This window comes from Ovis aries, chromosome 24 (genome assembly GCF_016772045.2).
Source record: "Ovis aries strain OAR_USU_Benz2616 breed Rambouillet chromosome 24, ARS-UI_Ramb_v3.0, whole genome shotgun sequence".
Classification (NCBI taxonomy): Eukaryota; Metazoa; Chordata; class Mammalia; order Artiodactyla; family Bovidae; genus Ovis; species Ovis aries.
The window spans coordinates 21724877-21741913 of NC_056077.1; the positions used below are offsets into that span (position 1 = coordinate 21724877).

General features: G+C 47.4%; 1 protein-coding gene across 1 annotated transcript in view; it reads right to left on the bottom strand.

Annotated features, from left to right (window-relative positions):
* Positions 1-7206, bottom strand: part of GGA2 (golgi associated, gamma adaptin ear containing, ARF binding protein 2) — a 28451-nt gene extending 21245 nt beyond the window's left edge. Inside the window, exon 1 of the mRNA XM_015104126.3 lies at positions 7044-7206. Coding sequence (XP_014959612.2) covers positions 7044-7146 — 103 coding nt within the window. The 5' untranslated portion in view covers positions 7147-7206. The remainder of the gene's footprint in view (positions 1-7043) is intronic.
* Positions 7207-17037: the final 9831 nt, after the last annotated feature.

The window sequence follows — 17037 nt, forward strand, 5'->3', positions numbered from 1 at the left end:
ATGCCCATTCCACAGGCCCGGCTTTCCAACTGAAACAAGCCACATTCTCATAAAGTAGCTGCCGAGACTGTCTTTGTCCTACCCTTTCATAACACTTCCCCTACTCCCCACTGTCCAGCTTATCCTGGACTACCCGGCTCTCCAATGAAACTTCTTATTGGTCCTGACAGAGAAGCTCTTTCAAACTCTGCAATAAGTAATTTTTATGGTCATACTTCTGACACTATTCCTTTTGCCTGAATGTCCACTTCTCTCTTCTCTATCCATTCTCGAGGTCATTCTGAATTTCCATCTGCTCCCAAAAGCCTCCTCCACTGCTCCAGCCCCAACTAATTCTCCTCCCTTCTGATCACTTAAAAGTCTACAGGGGCTTTCCTGGTGGTCCAGTGGTTAAGAATCTACCTCCCAGTGGAGGGGAAACAGGTTCGATCCCTGGTCCGGGAAGATCCCACATGCTGCAAAGCAACTAAGCCTTAGCAACCACTGAGCCTGTGCTCTAGAGCCCAGGAACCACAGCTACTGAAGCCCACGTACTTAAAGCCTGTTCTCCGCAACAAGAGAAGTCACCGCAATGAGAAGTCTGCACGCTGCAACTGAAGCGCAGCCCCCACTCACTGCAACTAGTAAAAGCGCTCATGCAGAAATGAAGACCCAGCGCAGCCAGAAATTAATAAATAATTAAAAACAAAAAAGACTCCACAGTCAACTAGAATTTAACTTTCCAGACGGCAGTCACTTTTATGTCACGTGGAAGTCGCGTGCCCCTAGCTCCACCATCAGATTCAAAGGACAGGTATTCAATCCCCCACCTTCCCACCCATCAGCCCCATCCTAAGTGAACAGAGACAACAAAGAAGAGCAAAGCAATCAGGTTATCAGTTTCCCCATGCTCCTCACCTTTTTCCTCCTCAAAGTTCTTTCTCTATGTCCCACCTTTCAAAATGCTATTCATCCTTCGAATCCCAATTCAAATGCCACTTCATAAGGACTTTCTTAATCTATCACCCACCCCCACAAAACAGAAGCCATCTCTTCCATCTCAGAAGACCCACATCCTACCTGCTCTTCTAGGACAGGGATCTCCAGCTCCATCCTTCATTAGTTACATGTCACTGGACTCTCAGAGCCCTAGTTTCCTCAACTATTAAATAAGGAAAACGGTACCTTCCTCGTGGGATATCATGAGATTCTCAAAAGATACTGTCTAAGGCTTCCCTGGTGGTCTACTGGTTAGGACTCCATCTGCCTGTGAACTACAACTACAGAGTCCACATCCTGCAACCACCGAAGCCTGTGCACCTCGAGCCCATGCCCCGCAACAAGAGAACCCACTGCAGTGAGAGGTCCATGCACCGTGACCAGAGTAGCTCCCGCTTGCCACAACTAGAGACAGCCTGCAAGCAGCAACAAAGACCCAGTGCAAACAAATGAATGAATCTTAAAAGAAGACAGTGTCTGAAATACTTAGTATAGCAGCAAACAGTAATCAATAAAAGACAGACAATCTTGTAACAGTCTTTGTGTTTTCCTTTAAAAATATGTACACGACTTAGTACACTTAAACTTCAAAAGTCTGTTCAAAACTAAGGTAGAACCACTATTTTCCCTATAATGCTTGGTACAGTGCCTTAGGCACAGGCACAAAATAATTACTCAGGTAATAAACTGAAAGCTGAAATACTCAAGAGAGTCTGATTAAGGAGATCTGACTGTACTGTACAGGGACCTCTACCCAATGCTCCGTGGTGACCTAAAGGGGAAGGAAATCTAAAAAGAAGTGGATATACGTATATGCATAACTGATTCACTTAGCTGTAGAGCAGAAACTAACACGACACTGTAAAGCAACGATACTCCAATAAAAATTAATGGAAAAAGGAGATCTGACTCATCTGAACTACTTCTTTCTGTATCATTAAAACTTCACAAAGCTTCAGTTCACAACAAGGTCAAGCTTGACACCTAAAAGACTTTCAGACCTCAGCACATGACTGTGTGACAGCAGTTCCCCAACTTTTTGGACACCAGGGGCCAGTTTCATGGAAAATAATTTTTCCACAGATGAGGAGGGGGTGGGGTGGGGGAGGTGGTTTCAGGATAATTCAAACACATTACATTTACCGCCGGCTCTCATATGAGAATCTAATGCCACCACTAATCCAAGAGGAAGTGGAGCTCAAGCAGTAATAATGATGCGGAGCGGCTGTAAATATATTAACAGATGAAGCTTCGCTCACTCACCCGCCGCTCACCTCCTGCTGTGCAGCCTGATTCCTTACTTGCCGCAACCTGACCACTACCAGTTTGTGGCCCGGGGGTTTGGGGAGCCGTGCTCTATGACCCAGACGCAGAGAAGAGCAGGTAGGACCCTGTTCAAGCAGAATCCAGCTCTCTCCCTCCTCCCTTACCACCAAGTCACCAGGTTTTCCAAAGAAACGAAGGGGGAAAAAAAAAACAACTCTACAAGCTTAAATAATGTTCTAAACCCATAACCAGGGCAAAGCAGCAAAAAGATCTAAAAAGTAAGTGAGTTTTAAAATTTGCTATATCTATATCATAAGGATTCCCTCAAGGTTTTTCACAGCTCCCAAATAACTGCAATAATAGTCATAGCTGCTGCCCTGCCCCCCAACTTTGTTTTTTAAGAACTTGCTTTGTGTCAGACATGACGCTGGGTGCTTTCCTAGCGTCCCTTTCCTGTAATCCTCAGAAAACTGAAGCTGGTACTAATGTTAGCTCAGCATTTGATAGATGAAGAAATCTGCCCAGTCACAAAACTGGAAAATGACAAAAAAAATCTCAGGTCTGCCCAATTCCAAGGCCCAAATGTCAGTCTTCAGATCTCTGACAAAGACAGGGCCTCTTTTGGGAACTAGGTTCTTTGACCTTTTTACCACCAAGTTATCAGCTCCCTAAGGCAGGAAGGAGGCCTGTCTCATTCACCTCCCCACCCTCCAGCACCTAGACAGTCATCAGCAAGGATACCTACTAATGAATGAATGATTCATCTTTCACTATTCAAAGTCTGACCAGTTGGCTGGACATACTGCTGACACCAGGAGACGGTTACTCCAGTTCTGAAATAACTGGGTCTCCAAACACCTAATCCCATCCTGCCAAGCTATTTCAGTGGCCTTGAGCAGGTCCAGAGACAGTAATTCCCAGAGGATTTGTAAAAATTTAAAAATTTTTTTAAATTAAAAAAAAAAAAAAGAAGACAGCCGAGCCCTCCAGCTGTGAGTGAAATGGCTTTTTTTCCTCCCCCAGGGCAGTGGGGGGTGTTTAGGGGGCCTGCTGCGAGTCTGCAGAATCTTAGTTCCCCGACCAGGGACTGAACCCAGGTCACAGCGGAGAAAGCACTAAATCCCAACTACTGGACTGCCAGGGAATTCCCTGAATGGTTCACCTAACAGTGACTAATTCAAAAGCCAAATCATCTCACATCAGCCACCCCCCACCCCCACCCCCAGGGCCATGACCCTGGCATTAAGAGCAGCCAGTGCTAGTCAGGAGAGCCCTGGGGCTGTGGGGAAGCAGTCACCGTGAGAACACTTAGAACTCAATCCTGCGGCAGTGAGCATGCACTGCGTGGGGCAGATACACACCAACCCGGACAGCAAGCAGTGCTGGAAGGCCAAGATCCACCACAGGAGTGATGGGTCCAAGATAAAGAATCAGCTCAGTTCTAGAGAAGCTGGGAGAATATAAATAGATCGAAATCCAGACCACTCTCATCCCCAAGGGAGGCAGAAAAGTGAGGCTGGAGGACAGGACTTATCACCTGGGAGTAGGTCCAAGCCGATGGAAGAAAGATTACAGAGCATCCAACTAAGCCAATGCCTCCCTGGCAGCACTAGCAGAGCTGAGACCATGAGGCTCCAGCGCTGCTGTTAATAGTCAAGACTCCACTGGTTAAATCGAGTATAGCACCCCATGCCACCAGGCACAGGAGGCTTTTCATTAACAAGGAGGAGGCAGCTCTAAATGCAGTCATGTGGAACAACACCCAAAATAAACTAAGTGGTGGTGGGGAGGGGGGTGGGTGGGTGGGGGTCAGCTACAAAACGCCCAGAAGCTGCTGCTTGTATTTTTAAAGCTTGAGCTTCTGGTGAAACAGGTTCCTGGCGTTCCTTTCAGGAACTACTCCTTCCCAATTCTAGGTCCAGTGTTTTTCCTTTTCTGGCAAACAGTATGAGTTCGTTTCTTCCACTCTCTACTAAGAAGACTAGAGATGATAATAGCTAGCACTGTGTACAGGCACTGTTCCATGTGCTTGAGACGCATGAACTTCCCTGATCCTCACAACCCCAAGGCGCCAGTCGCTCAGTCGAGTCTGACTCTTTAAGACCCCATGAACTGTAGCCCATCAGGGTCCTCTCTCCATGGGATTTTCTAGGCAAGAATACCGGAGTGGGTTGTCATTTCCTTTTCCAGCGGATCTTTCTGACCCAGGGGTCGAACCTGGGTCTTATGCGTTGCAGGCAGATTCTTTACCATCTGAGCCCCAGTGGGGCTATTACATTCCAGCCTTAGGGACACAGCTGCCTTGCTTGCTGAGGTAAGATCCGTCAGTTAGATGAGCTCTGGGGTCTTCATGTGCCCCTGGAGTGACTTCCTTCTCCATCCAGCCTAGACTCAGGGACTTTCTTCAACTACACTCCAGGCCTTGCCCCACCACCAGCCTCTCCAGCGCACGTCCATCCACGTACCACCTCCACTGGGCCCCAGCCCCCACAAGTCTGGTTCAACAGTTACTTTCTCTGCTCCTATGGCAGGCAGGGGCAGGGAGGTGGAAACCTCACAACCACAAAGACTACAAGATACATTTCTGCAATCCACTCAACACTCCAAAGCCCAAACTCAGAGGATCTCAGGTGCAGAGGGGAAGAGCTGGGCCCTCTGTCCCAGGACACATCTGGAGGCATTTTTGGTTGCTGGACTGGGAAGGGGGTCTGTGCTGTTGGGATAGGTTCTAGCCCTACCCGAACGACTGGAAGATCTCAGAACTTTAGGACCACAATGGCCTAAAACAGCTGGAGCTTAAGGATCCCCTCCTAAACAGTCTTGGTTCCCTTTTTCTCCCCCACCTGGGTCAGCGGTCGGCTGGTCTCTAACCCAGCCCACTTGACTTCTGCAACTCCACTGCCTTCTAGTCAACTACCTTCTTTCTGTCCCCACCATTTGACACTGAGATAACTTAGTAATCTTTCAGTTGCCAAATGCAAAGTTCCCCCATCCTCCTTCTCTCTTTCTCAGCAGCAAAACAACCTACCAACTACAGCTTCCTTACAGACCTGCAGCTCGCCCCCTCCCAGCAGCCTGTAGGCTCCACCTTCTCTCTCAGCACTGCTTTCCCACCCCAGCACCCATGCCCCCCAACCCTGCTTCTTCCATGTTGAGATGCTCCATGCACAAACTCTGTTCTTCCCGATGTGCACAGACAAGCTCACTGCTAATGAACTGAAGGTCTCAAGTTGACCTCCAGTTGTTACCCTCTCTGAAGTCAACCAACTGCCCAGAGAGCTTCTCTTTGTGCCACAAGCACCTCAAACTCCACAAGTGAAGCATCTGTAACCGATCAGTTACCTGAGCCTGAAACCTGCAATCTAACCTTGATCCCTCTGGTCCCCTGCCTCTATTCTAATGCAGTAAGGCTGCTGATTGAACTAGCTAATTGTTTCTACTCTCCATCCCAATACCTTTGTACTTCAGTCCCTACACACTACCAGAAGAGCTTTTCATCTGCTCTCTGCCTGGTCTCTCCCATCCCTAACCAATTCAGCTCTTCACACAGCTGCAGGTGATGCTTTTTACAGAGATACTTGATCAGAGTGGCTTCCCAGGGGGCACAGCAGTAAAGAATCCGCCTGCTTGTGCAGGAGGCAGTCAGGAAGATCCTCTGGAGTAGGAAATAGCAACCCACTCCAGTATTCTTGCCCGGGAAATCCCATGGACAGAGGAGCCTGGCGGGCTACAGTCCACAGGGCCGCTAAAGAGTGAGACAAGACTGAGCACGCATGCACACTTGATCAGAGTTCCAGGCCCTGACATCTCCCCGACTACATCAAGGATAAACTCTGAACTCCTTTCTGCAGCCCACAAGACCCTGTAGGATCTCGCCCCAGTTAGCCATGCAGTCTCTTTAGGCTTTGCACTCCTGCGGCAGACTTCCTTCCTCCCAGAATGCTCCACACTCTCCTTTCCCCCAGCTTCCTGCATCTGAAATGTTGTCGCCTCCATTGTCCACTCAAATGCTATGCCCCTGAGACAATCCCCTCGTAAACAAACCAACTCCCACCACTGCACCTTAAACAAGCCCAGTATCCCTCCCATTTGCCTTAACGTAGCAAAGTGCTGCTCCTATCGGCTTCCATCACCTACTTAAATATATCTTTGTGAGCATCTTAGTACTCCCAGCACCCAACAGCCCAATACAAGGAGTATATGCTTTGTTCTCTTGGAATTTCAAGACCCCAACCAGTAACGCAGGGACCGTAACTACCCCTAGGACTGCCATGAGTCTTACATGAGACAATAGAAGGAACTCGCACAAAAGGTTTACAGGGCTTCTTTTGACATTAACGTCGGAGCCAGAAAGAGTTCTTTCCCAGAGGATGGGTGTGTTGCACAGCTAAGTCTAAAAGTGCCCTTCTCCAAAACGAGGTTAGTAACCGAAGCTGTCTCTAGGGGTCGTAATACGGATTAACGGCTGAAATGCCCTTTAGCAGTATTTGGCATATAAACGAAGCTCAATAAACCGTAGCCATTATGTTGTTAACAGTGTTTATGCACCGCGATGCGGGCAGGGGGGAGCAGAGCGCCTAGCTTCGGGCCCGCAGCCGCGGCAGATTCCTGGGGTTCCTCTCCAGGCCCGCCGAGGAGATCCTCCCACCCGTGCCGGGCCCTGCCTGCCTCCTCGGGCGCCAGCCTTCCCGCGGCCACCTGCCCACCCGCCAGCCTCAGAAGAAAGGCCCGGGGAGGCGGGAAGCGAGGCCTCACGTGGAGCGCTGCGCCCGAGTCGAGAGGCAGCCCCGGCTACTCACTGAGCCACAGCTCCAGCGCCGCTGCCGGCACCCGGGGGCCCTCGACCGACTCAGCTCCCGCCGCGGCGCCGGCCCCCGCCGCCACCGCCGTCGCCGTCGCCATGGGCCCAACCCCCGCCGCCGAAGCCGCGGCCGCCCCTGCGCTTCAGCCGCCGGCGTCTGCAGCGTTCCTGGGCTGCCGACGCGGCAGGCGAGGGCCGGCACGTGACGGGGCGGGGCCGGTGTGGCCACGCCCACCGATCACGTCCCGCCTCCGCGCAGGCCGGGGCAGGTGGGCTCAGCCTCGCCGAGAGCCTTCCACTCAGCGCTAGGCGGCTTCGCGGCTGGTTATCCAGACCCGCAACCAGATCAGCATTCGTCAAGTCAACCTCACAAGGCTTACCAGATAAAATAGACGACGCCCCGTTAATCTGAGTCTCAGATAATGAATTCTCTAGCATTTTTATTCCGGACGGGCTTTCCGGACCACCGCCTACCTCTATACTCTGCTTTATTTTCTCCATAATACATTACACTATGAGCGTGCTAGGCACTTACTCATTGTGTCAAAGGATAATCGCCACCCCCCAACAAAGAAAAAGTCATGATTATCATACATTATAAAATGAACACATGTTAAGTATTTAACACTAATTAAATGAGGGAACCAAGCAGATGTTATAATCTGTTCAAGAGAAGTCAGGAAAAGGGCAAATTTATACAGAATAAAGGAGTGTTGCAACAGATACGCAAATAGATACAAAAGAAGCTCAGAGTTAATTTGCATTTTATATATTTATTCATTTGCTTTTCACCTTTTCATTTAAGGCTTCTCGGTGAGATTTACAAGGATCCAAGTTCCCTGACCAGAGATCTAATGCCAGCCTGCTGCAGTGGAAGCCCAAAGTCCTAACCACTGAGCCACCAGGGAATTCCCCAATTTGCATGTTTACAGGCAAGAATTATTTGCATTGCTGTCATAGTTGTAAGACATCTCTAGGACAGTGAAGGAAGGGCTAGGCACTGGAAAGGTGTGCTCTCTAGATAATGGGTAATTTTCCTCTGAAGCTCAAGTGCTCTGTGCTCCATTACCTGCTTCACCCCACTAATACAGGCAGGAACTTTGTGCACTTCTATGCCTCCACTTACCTAGGGTTGTGCCTGGCACATCAGTACTGATAAATACTTGTTGAATGGCCAGGAGAACAGTGGAAGCACTAAGAGGTCGTTATAGGAATTTAGGGTCTTCTCAGGTGGCGCTAAAAGAATCCACCTGCGAATGCAGGAGACATGAGATGCAGGTTCGATCACTGGATTGGGAAGATCCCCTGGATGAAGGCATGGCAACCCACTCCAGTATTCTTGTCTGGAAAACCCCATGGATAAAGGAGCCTGGCACGCTACAGCCCATAGTGTCACAAAGAGTCGGACATGATGGAAGCGACTTAGCATGCATGCGTCCACAGGAATTTAGGTCCCATCCCTGCCCCAAATAAACACACAATATAAGTTTCAAAGTACATTTGCTGTGCTGTGTTAGCTTCAAAATAGATCCAGCCACACATATCTCCGTCTCAGATTGTTGCCTGTAGCACTTTTCTATATGAAAATTATATACTCATTAACTGTCTTAGTAAACTTGGACTGATACAACAAAATACTAAAGGTTGAGTGGCCTAAACAACAGACAATTATTTCCCACTGGAGGCTGGCAAGTCCAAGATCAAGGTGGTGTTGACAACCTGCTTCTAGGTTTGCAGAGTGCTGCTTTCTTGTCCTCCTAGTGTGGAGAGACAGCACACTCTGATCACTTCCTTTTAGAGCACTAATCCCATCATGAGGGATGCACCCCGGGACCACAGTTAAGCCTAATTACCTCCCACAGCACCCACTTCAAATACCATCACATGGACATTAGCATTTCAGCATGCCAATTTGATTCAATCTATACCATTATTCATATCAGGGAAATTCTGTATGAAATTACTGAAAATACACTTTGTCCAGTCAAACCAGTCAATCTTAAAGGAAACCAACCCTGAATATTCAATAGAAGGACTGATGCTGAGCTACAATACTTTGTCCACCTGATGCAAAGGGCCAACTCATTGGAAAAGACCCTGATGCTGGGGAAGATTGAAGGCAGAAGGAGAAGGGGACAACAGAGGACAAGATGGTTGGATGGCATCACTGACTCAAAGGACATGAGCAAGCTCTGGGAGATGGTGAAGGACAAGCAGCCTGGTGAGTGCAGTCCATGGGGTTACAAAGGGTCAGACACAACTGAGCAATTGAACAACAACACGTTGTCCACAGCACACCCTCTGTGTTACCCGATTTTGGGCCTGGGAATTATTTTGCATGTGTGGTAAGTTGCTTCTCAGCAAGACAGTATATTAAAAAGCAGAGACATTACTTTGCCAACAAAGGTCCATCTAGTAAAAGCTATGGTTTTTCCAGTAGTCATGTATGGATGTGAGAATTGGATTATAAAGAAAGCTGAGCACCGAAGAATTGATGCTTTTGAACTGTGGTGTTGGAGAAGACTCTTGAGAGTCCCTCGGACTGCAAGGAGATCCAACCAGCACATCCTAAAGGAAATCAGTCCTGAATATTCATTGGAAGGACTGATGCTGAAGCTGAAGCTCCAATACTTTGGCCTCCTGATGAGAAGAACTGACGCATTTGAAAAGACCTTGATGTTGGGAAAGATTGAAGGCAGAAGGAGAAGGGGACGACAGAGGATGAGATGGTTGGATGGCATCACTGACTCAACGGACATGAGTTTGAGTAAACTCCGGGAGTTGGTGGTGGACAGGGAAGCCTGGTGTGCTGCAGTCATGAGGGCGCAAAGTGTTGGACACAACTGAGCTACTGAACTGAACTGAAGTCGTTTCTGGGCTTCCTTGGTGGCTCAGTGGTAAAGAACCTGTCTGCAATGCTCAAGACCTGGGTTCAATCCCTCAGTTGGGAAGATCCCCTGGAGAAGAAAATGGCAACCCACTCCAGTATTCTTGCCTGGAGAATCCCATGGACAGAGGAGCCTGGTGGACTATAGTCCTTGGGGTTGAAAAGAGTCGGACACGACTGAGCAACTAACACTTTCACTTTAAGTCACTTCAGCCATTCACAAAGACTCTAGCCGAGTCTTTGTGACCCTATGGACTGTAGCTGCCAGGTTCCTCTGTCCATGGGATTCTCCAGGCAAGAATACTAGAATGAGTTAGTTTCCTCCCTCCAGGGGATCTTCCCAGCCCAGGGATTGAACCCACATCTCCTGTGTCTCCTGCATTGGAAGGCAGATTCTCTGAACCTAGGAAGTGGGGTGAAGTACAAGAATCTAGTCATTCTTCCTCTAGTCAATGCTTGAGAGACCACAGCTGAAAGGTTAAAAGGTAAGTGGGCGGTCAGGAAGTGGTTTGGGAGTTCTGTGTAGTGGTTGGGTGCCGAAGCTTTGGTTTCAGACCAAACAATGCTGTTACCCTCACCAGCCTTCCTAGGACCCCTGTTGCGTGTCTGTGCGGCCCTTCCTGCCCAAGCTCTCTTCTGTCTTCCATTTCCTTTCCTATGTCATATGCATGGTCTGTGGTCCGTCTCTTCTTTCTGGGCAATGAACTTTCATAAGCAGGGGCTATGTCTATCTAATTCCCCAACCTTTTTGGCACCAGGGACCAGTTTCATGAGAAACAACTTTTCCATGGACGTGGGCGGGGCAGAGGTGAGGATGGTTTTGGGCATGAGGCTTCCCTGGTGACTCAGACTGTAAAGAATCTGCCTGCAATGTGGGAGACCCAGGTTCGATCCCTGGGTCAGGAAGATCCCCTGGAGGAGGGCATGGCAACCCACTCCAGTATTCTTGCCTGGAGAATTCCATGGTCAGAGGAGCCTGGCAGACTACAGTCCAAAGGGTCACAAGTAGTTGGACATGACAGAGCAACTCACATTTTCACTTTCAAGTGCATTACATTTATTGTGCACTGTATTTCTATTATTATATTTTGATGTATAATGACATACATATATAATATTGTAGTAGTTTCAGGTGTACCTGATTTGATATTCATATACCTTGCAAAACAATCACCGTAATATGTCTAGTTAGTATTCAGTACCACACATCATTTCAAATGTTTTTCTTTTGTGATAAGAACTTATAAAGGCTTATAAAATCTTGTAAAATCTACTCTTAGAAACTTTCAAGTATACTGTGCAGTATTAACTAGTGTCACCACGCTGTACACTGCATCCCCAGGACTTAGCTACTTTATAACTTGCTGTTTGTACCTTCTGATCACCTTCACCCATTTTGCCCACCCCTATCCAACCAGACCATCTGAAGGAGATCAGCCCTGGGATTTCTTTGGAAGGAATGATGCTAAAGCTGAAACTCCAGTACTTTGGCCACCTCATGCGAAGAGCTGACTCATTGGAAAAGATTCTGATGCTGGGAGGGATTGGGGGCAAGAGGAGAAGGGGATGACAGAGGATGAGATGGCTGGATGGCATCACTGACTCGATGGACGTGAGTCTGAGTGAACTGCGGGAGTTGGTGATGGACAGGGAGGCCTGGTGTGCTGCGATTCATGGGGTGGCAAAGAGTCGGACACGACTGAGTGACTGAACTGAACTGAACTGATACAATTATAAGGGGCTTCCTGGGTAGCTCAGCTGGTAAAGAATCTGCCTGCAATGCAGGAGACCCCGGTTCAATACTTGGGTCAGGAAGGTACCCTGGAGAAGAGATAGGCTATCCACTCCAGTATTCTTGGGCTTCCCTGGTAGCTCAGATGGCAAAGAATCCTCCTGCAAATGTGGGAGACCTGGGTTAGTGAGATCCCCTGGAGAAGGACATGGCAACCCACTCCAGTAATTCTTGCCTGGAGAATCTCCATGGTCAGAGAAGCCTGGTGGGCTACAGTCCATAGGGTCATACAGAATCCGGACATGACTGGGAGACTAAGCATAGCATACAATTACAAATAATTTTTAGCATAAGTATGTCACAAATATTGCTTGGGACATACTTAAAAAATTATTAACTGTTTATCTGAAATTAAAAGTAAAAAACAACAATCCAGCTCCTTGTCAAGAAAGCATTTTCTGGGACTCCCTGCCAATCCACTGTTAAGACTCCACACTTTCCCTGCAGAGGGCTCGTGTTTGATTCCTGGTCTGGGATCTGAGATCCCACAAGCCCCATGCTGTGGCTTTAAAAAACAAATAAAATAAAATATGATAAACTAAAATTTTAATTAAAAAAAAACAGGGTGCTCAGGCCTGAGGGACAGGATGAGGAGGGAGGTGGGAGAGGGGTTCAGGATAGGGAACACATGACGTACACCCATGGCTGATTAATGTCAATGTATGGCAAAAACCACTACAATATTATAATTAGCCTCCAATTAAAATAAATTTTAAAATATTTTTTTAAATTAAAAAATTTTTAATAAAAAATTCAATTAAAAAAGAAAGCATTTCCTGTCTGGCTCCCCTTCCTGTCTGGCTCCGGACACCCAAGGATACTCACATCCCTGTATCACTTTGCTTGCCCCTCTTCCACCACATCCACACTTGCAATTTTGTAACTGTCAGTCACCTATGAGATGGTGATCTCTGAGGCAGGAGCCTTATCTTTTGTGTTTTATTTTTAAAAGCTTAAGGAAAGGAATGAACACAAATCTGTGGAGTCTTACCCCCACAATCAACAAGGCTTTGTCTAATTCCTCTCACACCCTTAGGCTTAACAGGGCCTGGCACACAGTAGGTAACTGTGAAATGAATGAAGGAAGACAGGACAGAATGGACTCAGACAAGAGGCTGCCCCTCCTTGCCTGGGCTATCCTATTGCAATCAGGGCTGCGGGAGGGGTGGTAGGGGGCAGAGGAGACAGCATGTAGGCCTGGGACCCCAACATTTTGCCCATATATGAAGACTAAGCTAGAGATCCCCAGGGTGTGATAATGAGTTTATTGAGTGCCAAGTTAAGCTTCTATGCCTTCTATATTTAAAAAAATGCACATCCTGTAATTCACTAGTGAAAATAGTAACCACAAACGATGTGAAGTTTCTGAATGCTGCAAAACAGTACCCAGGCTAAACATATGACTGTGCACGTGGTGGCTCAGCTGTTAAAAGAATCCACCTGCCATGCAGGACACCCTGGTTTGACCCCTGGGTCGGGGAGATCCCCTGGAGAAGGGATAGGCTACTCATTCCAGTATTCCTTGGCTTCTCCTGTGGCTCAGACGGCAAAGGATCCGCCTGCAATGCAGGAGGCCTGGGTTTGATCCGTGGGTTGGGAAGATCCCCTGGAGGAGGGCATGGCAACTCACTCCATATTCTTACCTGGAGAATCCAGAGGAGCCTGGCGGGCTAGTCAGTCCATGGGGTCGCAGAGTCTGACATGACAGCGACTGAGCACAGTGAACTTGAGCGCTCACCCTGCCTATCCATCCAATCAGGTGTGTGTCTGGCCCGTCTACTCAATATTTACTGAGCACCGACTACGTGAACAGGCACCATTCTCAGCACTGGGGGGTCTAGCGGTGAGCAAGACAGATCACATCTCTGCTCTTATGGACATTATAATCTACACTAACAAATAACTGCTGAACTACTTACCCATTATTTACACATTCAATTCGATTGTGTTCCCTGGAAAAGAATAGGATGTTGATGATTAACGGCAGAGGAAGGAGAGCTTCTAGGGGGAGTCAGAGGCCTTCCTGAAGAGGGGATAGTGAAGCGGAGATCTGAACACTGAGACACCGGGCAAAAGGACAAAGAGCAGATAAACAAGAGTATTCCAGCCAGAATGTGGCTGGAAGGCAGGCTTACGTGGCTGGGGAACAGCGAAAGGGGCTCATGAGGCAAAGATGAGTGAAGTGAAGCAGCAGAGTTAGAGGAGGAAGTGCTGGGCTGTGATGACAAAAAATGCCTTTATCATGTTTCCCCCTTCTGTGTTTCATTTTTTTTTTTAATCTTGTAAAATTTGACTGTGAAGGGCCTCTTCACTGCTGTGCTCAGGTGTTCCCTAGTTATGGCTCTTGGGCTTCTCTTGCTGCAGAGCACAGTTCTAGAGCACGGGGGCTCTGTGGTAACGGAGGGCTCTCTAGTTGCTCTGCAGCACGTGGAATCTTAGTTCCCCGCCCAGGGATGGAACCGGTGTCCCCTGCATTAGAAGGCGGATTCTTAACCACTGGACCACCAGGGAAGTCCCTCGTGGAAGTCCCTCATTTTCCTATGAGGGCTCCCAGCAACTGGGCCAGCCCCACTCAAATCTCAGTTCAGCAAAGCTGCTGGAATGATCAATCAAAAAAACACAAATCTGGAAAACACACACACACACACAAATCTGATCTTGTCACTTCCCTACTTGAAGCATGTCAGTGGTTCTTCACCTTCCACTTCATGAAGACCCAATCCATGTCTTCTCTAATGGACCCCCCCTTTTGTCCAGGAACCCAGAGAAGAGCTGGCCCCAGCCCCAGCTCTGGGTCTAGCTGACCTATGAGGGCTCCCCACCCACCTCCCCAGAAGGGATGCATTCAAGAATGGAGAAGTCATGTAGGGAAAGGTGCTAGAGAGAAGTTTCCATGCTTTTAGGGAGAGAGTCACAGAAAGCCATGCTCTAACAGAATGAAGGAGGAAGTGCAAAGGGGCCTGAGTGCTTCAGGTGGCCAATCTTGAGAGGAGAGAACCAACCAGAGGCTATTGCCAATGCTGGGGCCAATCAAGCAAAGAGATCGGAAGTCCCTCAGACCTCCACAAGGTCACTGAACGCTTAATTAACCAACCCCAGAGCATGCCATACCCCTGCACTTCCTGCTTTGTGGGACACAGAATCTTCTTGTTTAAGCTTGTTTGAATCTGGATGTTTTGCTATTTGTAGTGAATAGTACCTTGATGCTTTTGCCCTGGCATCGAGGCTATATGGATTTCCCCTCTGGCTGGGTTTTCAGCCACTTACCTCACTCCTTCAGCTCCTACCCATGACTCCAGTCAATACCCTTCCAATTCCCACTGACCTGGAAACTCCTAGTTGTCCCTCAGAACCCAGTTCAAAGTTCATCTATAAAGTCCTCTGATACCCATGAACATATCATGAACTTCCTTCTCTGGGCTCTGCTCTAAACCAGAAAGTTCTCACTAAAATTAAAAAAAAAAAATTTGTTTGGTAGAAACCAACACAATACTGTAAAGCAACTATCCTTCAATTACAAGTAACTGAATTAAAATAAATTTTAAAAAATTACTTATTTGGCTATGCTGAGTGTAAGTTGTAGCATGCAAACTCTATAAACTGGGCATATGGGATCTAGTTCCCTGACCAGGGATGGAAGCTGAGCCCCCTGCATTGGGAGCATGGAGTCTTAGCCACTGGACCACCAAGGAAGTCCCCTCATTTTCTAAGTATTTATTATCCTGGCCCCTGGGAAGTTAGTGAATTTCATCATGAGAAAAATATTAATGAATCAATTAGACAATTTCTAATTTAGCTCCCACTAAACATCCCTCTATATTGAACTATTCCATCTCAAATCTTCACATCAGTCTTTGTCAAAGGTTGGTCTCTCACAGACAGCTGGATGCAATGCAATTTACCGGCAATGGACCAGGTAAACTACAACTGCAAATCTTGGCAAAAGAAATATGATTCCCCAGTGTCAATGAAAGTCATCCTGGGAAACTGATGGAATCTGGGAGGGTTAGACCAGCTGATGATTGCCACTTCTGAAGAAACTGATCTGATAAACGACTCAAACATTTTTTGTTGTTGTTGTTCCACCCTGAGACCTTACCTGACTCCCTATTTGTCAGGCAACGTGCCACGTACTATGGTTACAACCAAGAATAAGAAAAACTGCCTGCCTGCCTCAGTCTTATCCTCTTGAGAGTAAGATTGACAATAAACATGTACAACTCAGTAATTTCATATATTAATAAGCATTATGAGAAAAAAATAAGCTAGATAAAGACAATGATGATTGAGATTCTGAAGTTGGCTACAGAATAATAGTAATTTTCTGGCAAGGGTACTCTGTAAACTCCATGTTAAGAGAGTGTGCCCAGGGACAGAATGGCTGTCTTGATTACTAGAATGGGTCTCCTGCAGCCATGACTACATTACATGATTCTGTCTCACTGGCCACAGTTGATTGGACCAGAGGTAGATAGCTGACCCAAGCTAGGCCAATCAGATTCTTTCCTAGGATTTTGGACATAGAATACTAGTTACTGAATTGCCAGGGTATCAGATGGGTATCAGCTTTAGGGCTGGGGCAGTTGTTGGACAAGTGCAGAGATTAAAAAGAAAACAAAAAGCCAGCCTGCAGAAGGAAGATGAGGGAAGCAGACACCCAGACAGAAATGGTTACAAACTGCAGATTCAGAGGGACAATGGTGAATGTCTTGGGTTCTGAGGAGTTACTGGTTACAGATCAAGTCTCTTGTAAGGTCCAGCTGGGAGTCCTGCTTTTGGATTTGTCCTAATTCTTTCAATAAATTCCTCTCACAGTTTAAGTTAGGCTGGGTCTGTTTCTATGTTTTACACCAACATTTCCAAGAATGAAAATACTGGTGATGAGGGTGATGGTAAGAGATAACATTTGCTGAGTGCTAGGCCTTATTTTAAGATCTTTACATAGGTCATCTATTTTGATTCTTACAAATTGTTGAGATAGACACAATTGTTATCCCCATGGTGCACGAGGAAACTGAGCTTCAGAAGCCACAGTGAGTAAGTAGCAGAACCAGCTTCTGGCCTCCACAACCTTCACTGCTTCACTTCACTCAAAAAAGCACTGGGGGATGGACCTGAGGTTATTTAAAATCTGTGAAGTCCTCTGACACATTTCTTCTGATCCTGAGCAAAACCCCAGAGCAGGAGACGTGCTGCTTCTCAGACAACTCACTCCAAATGAGGAAGTGGCCACATCTTATCAACTCAGCAGTCTGATCACCCACTTTGTTAAAATAGCCACATTCCCTCACTGAGAGCTAGAGTTTCTCATAA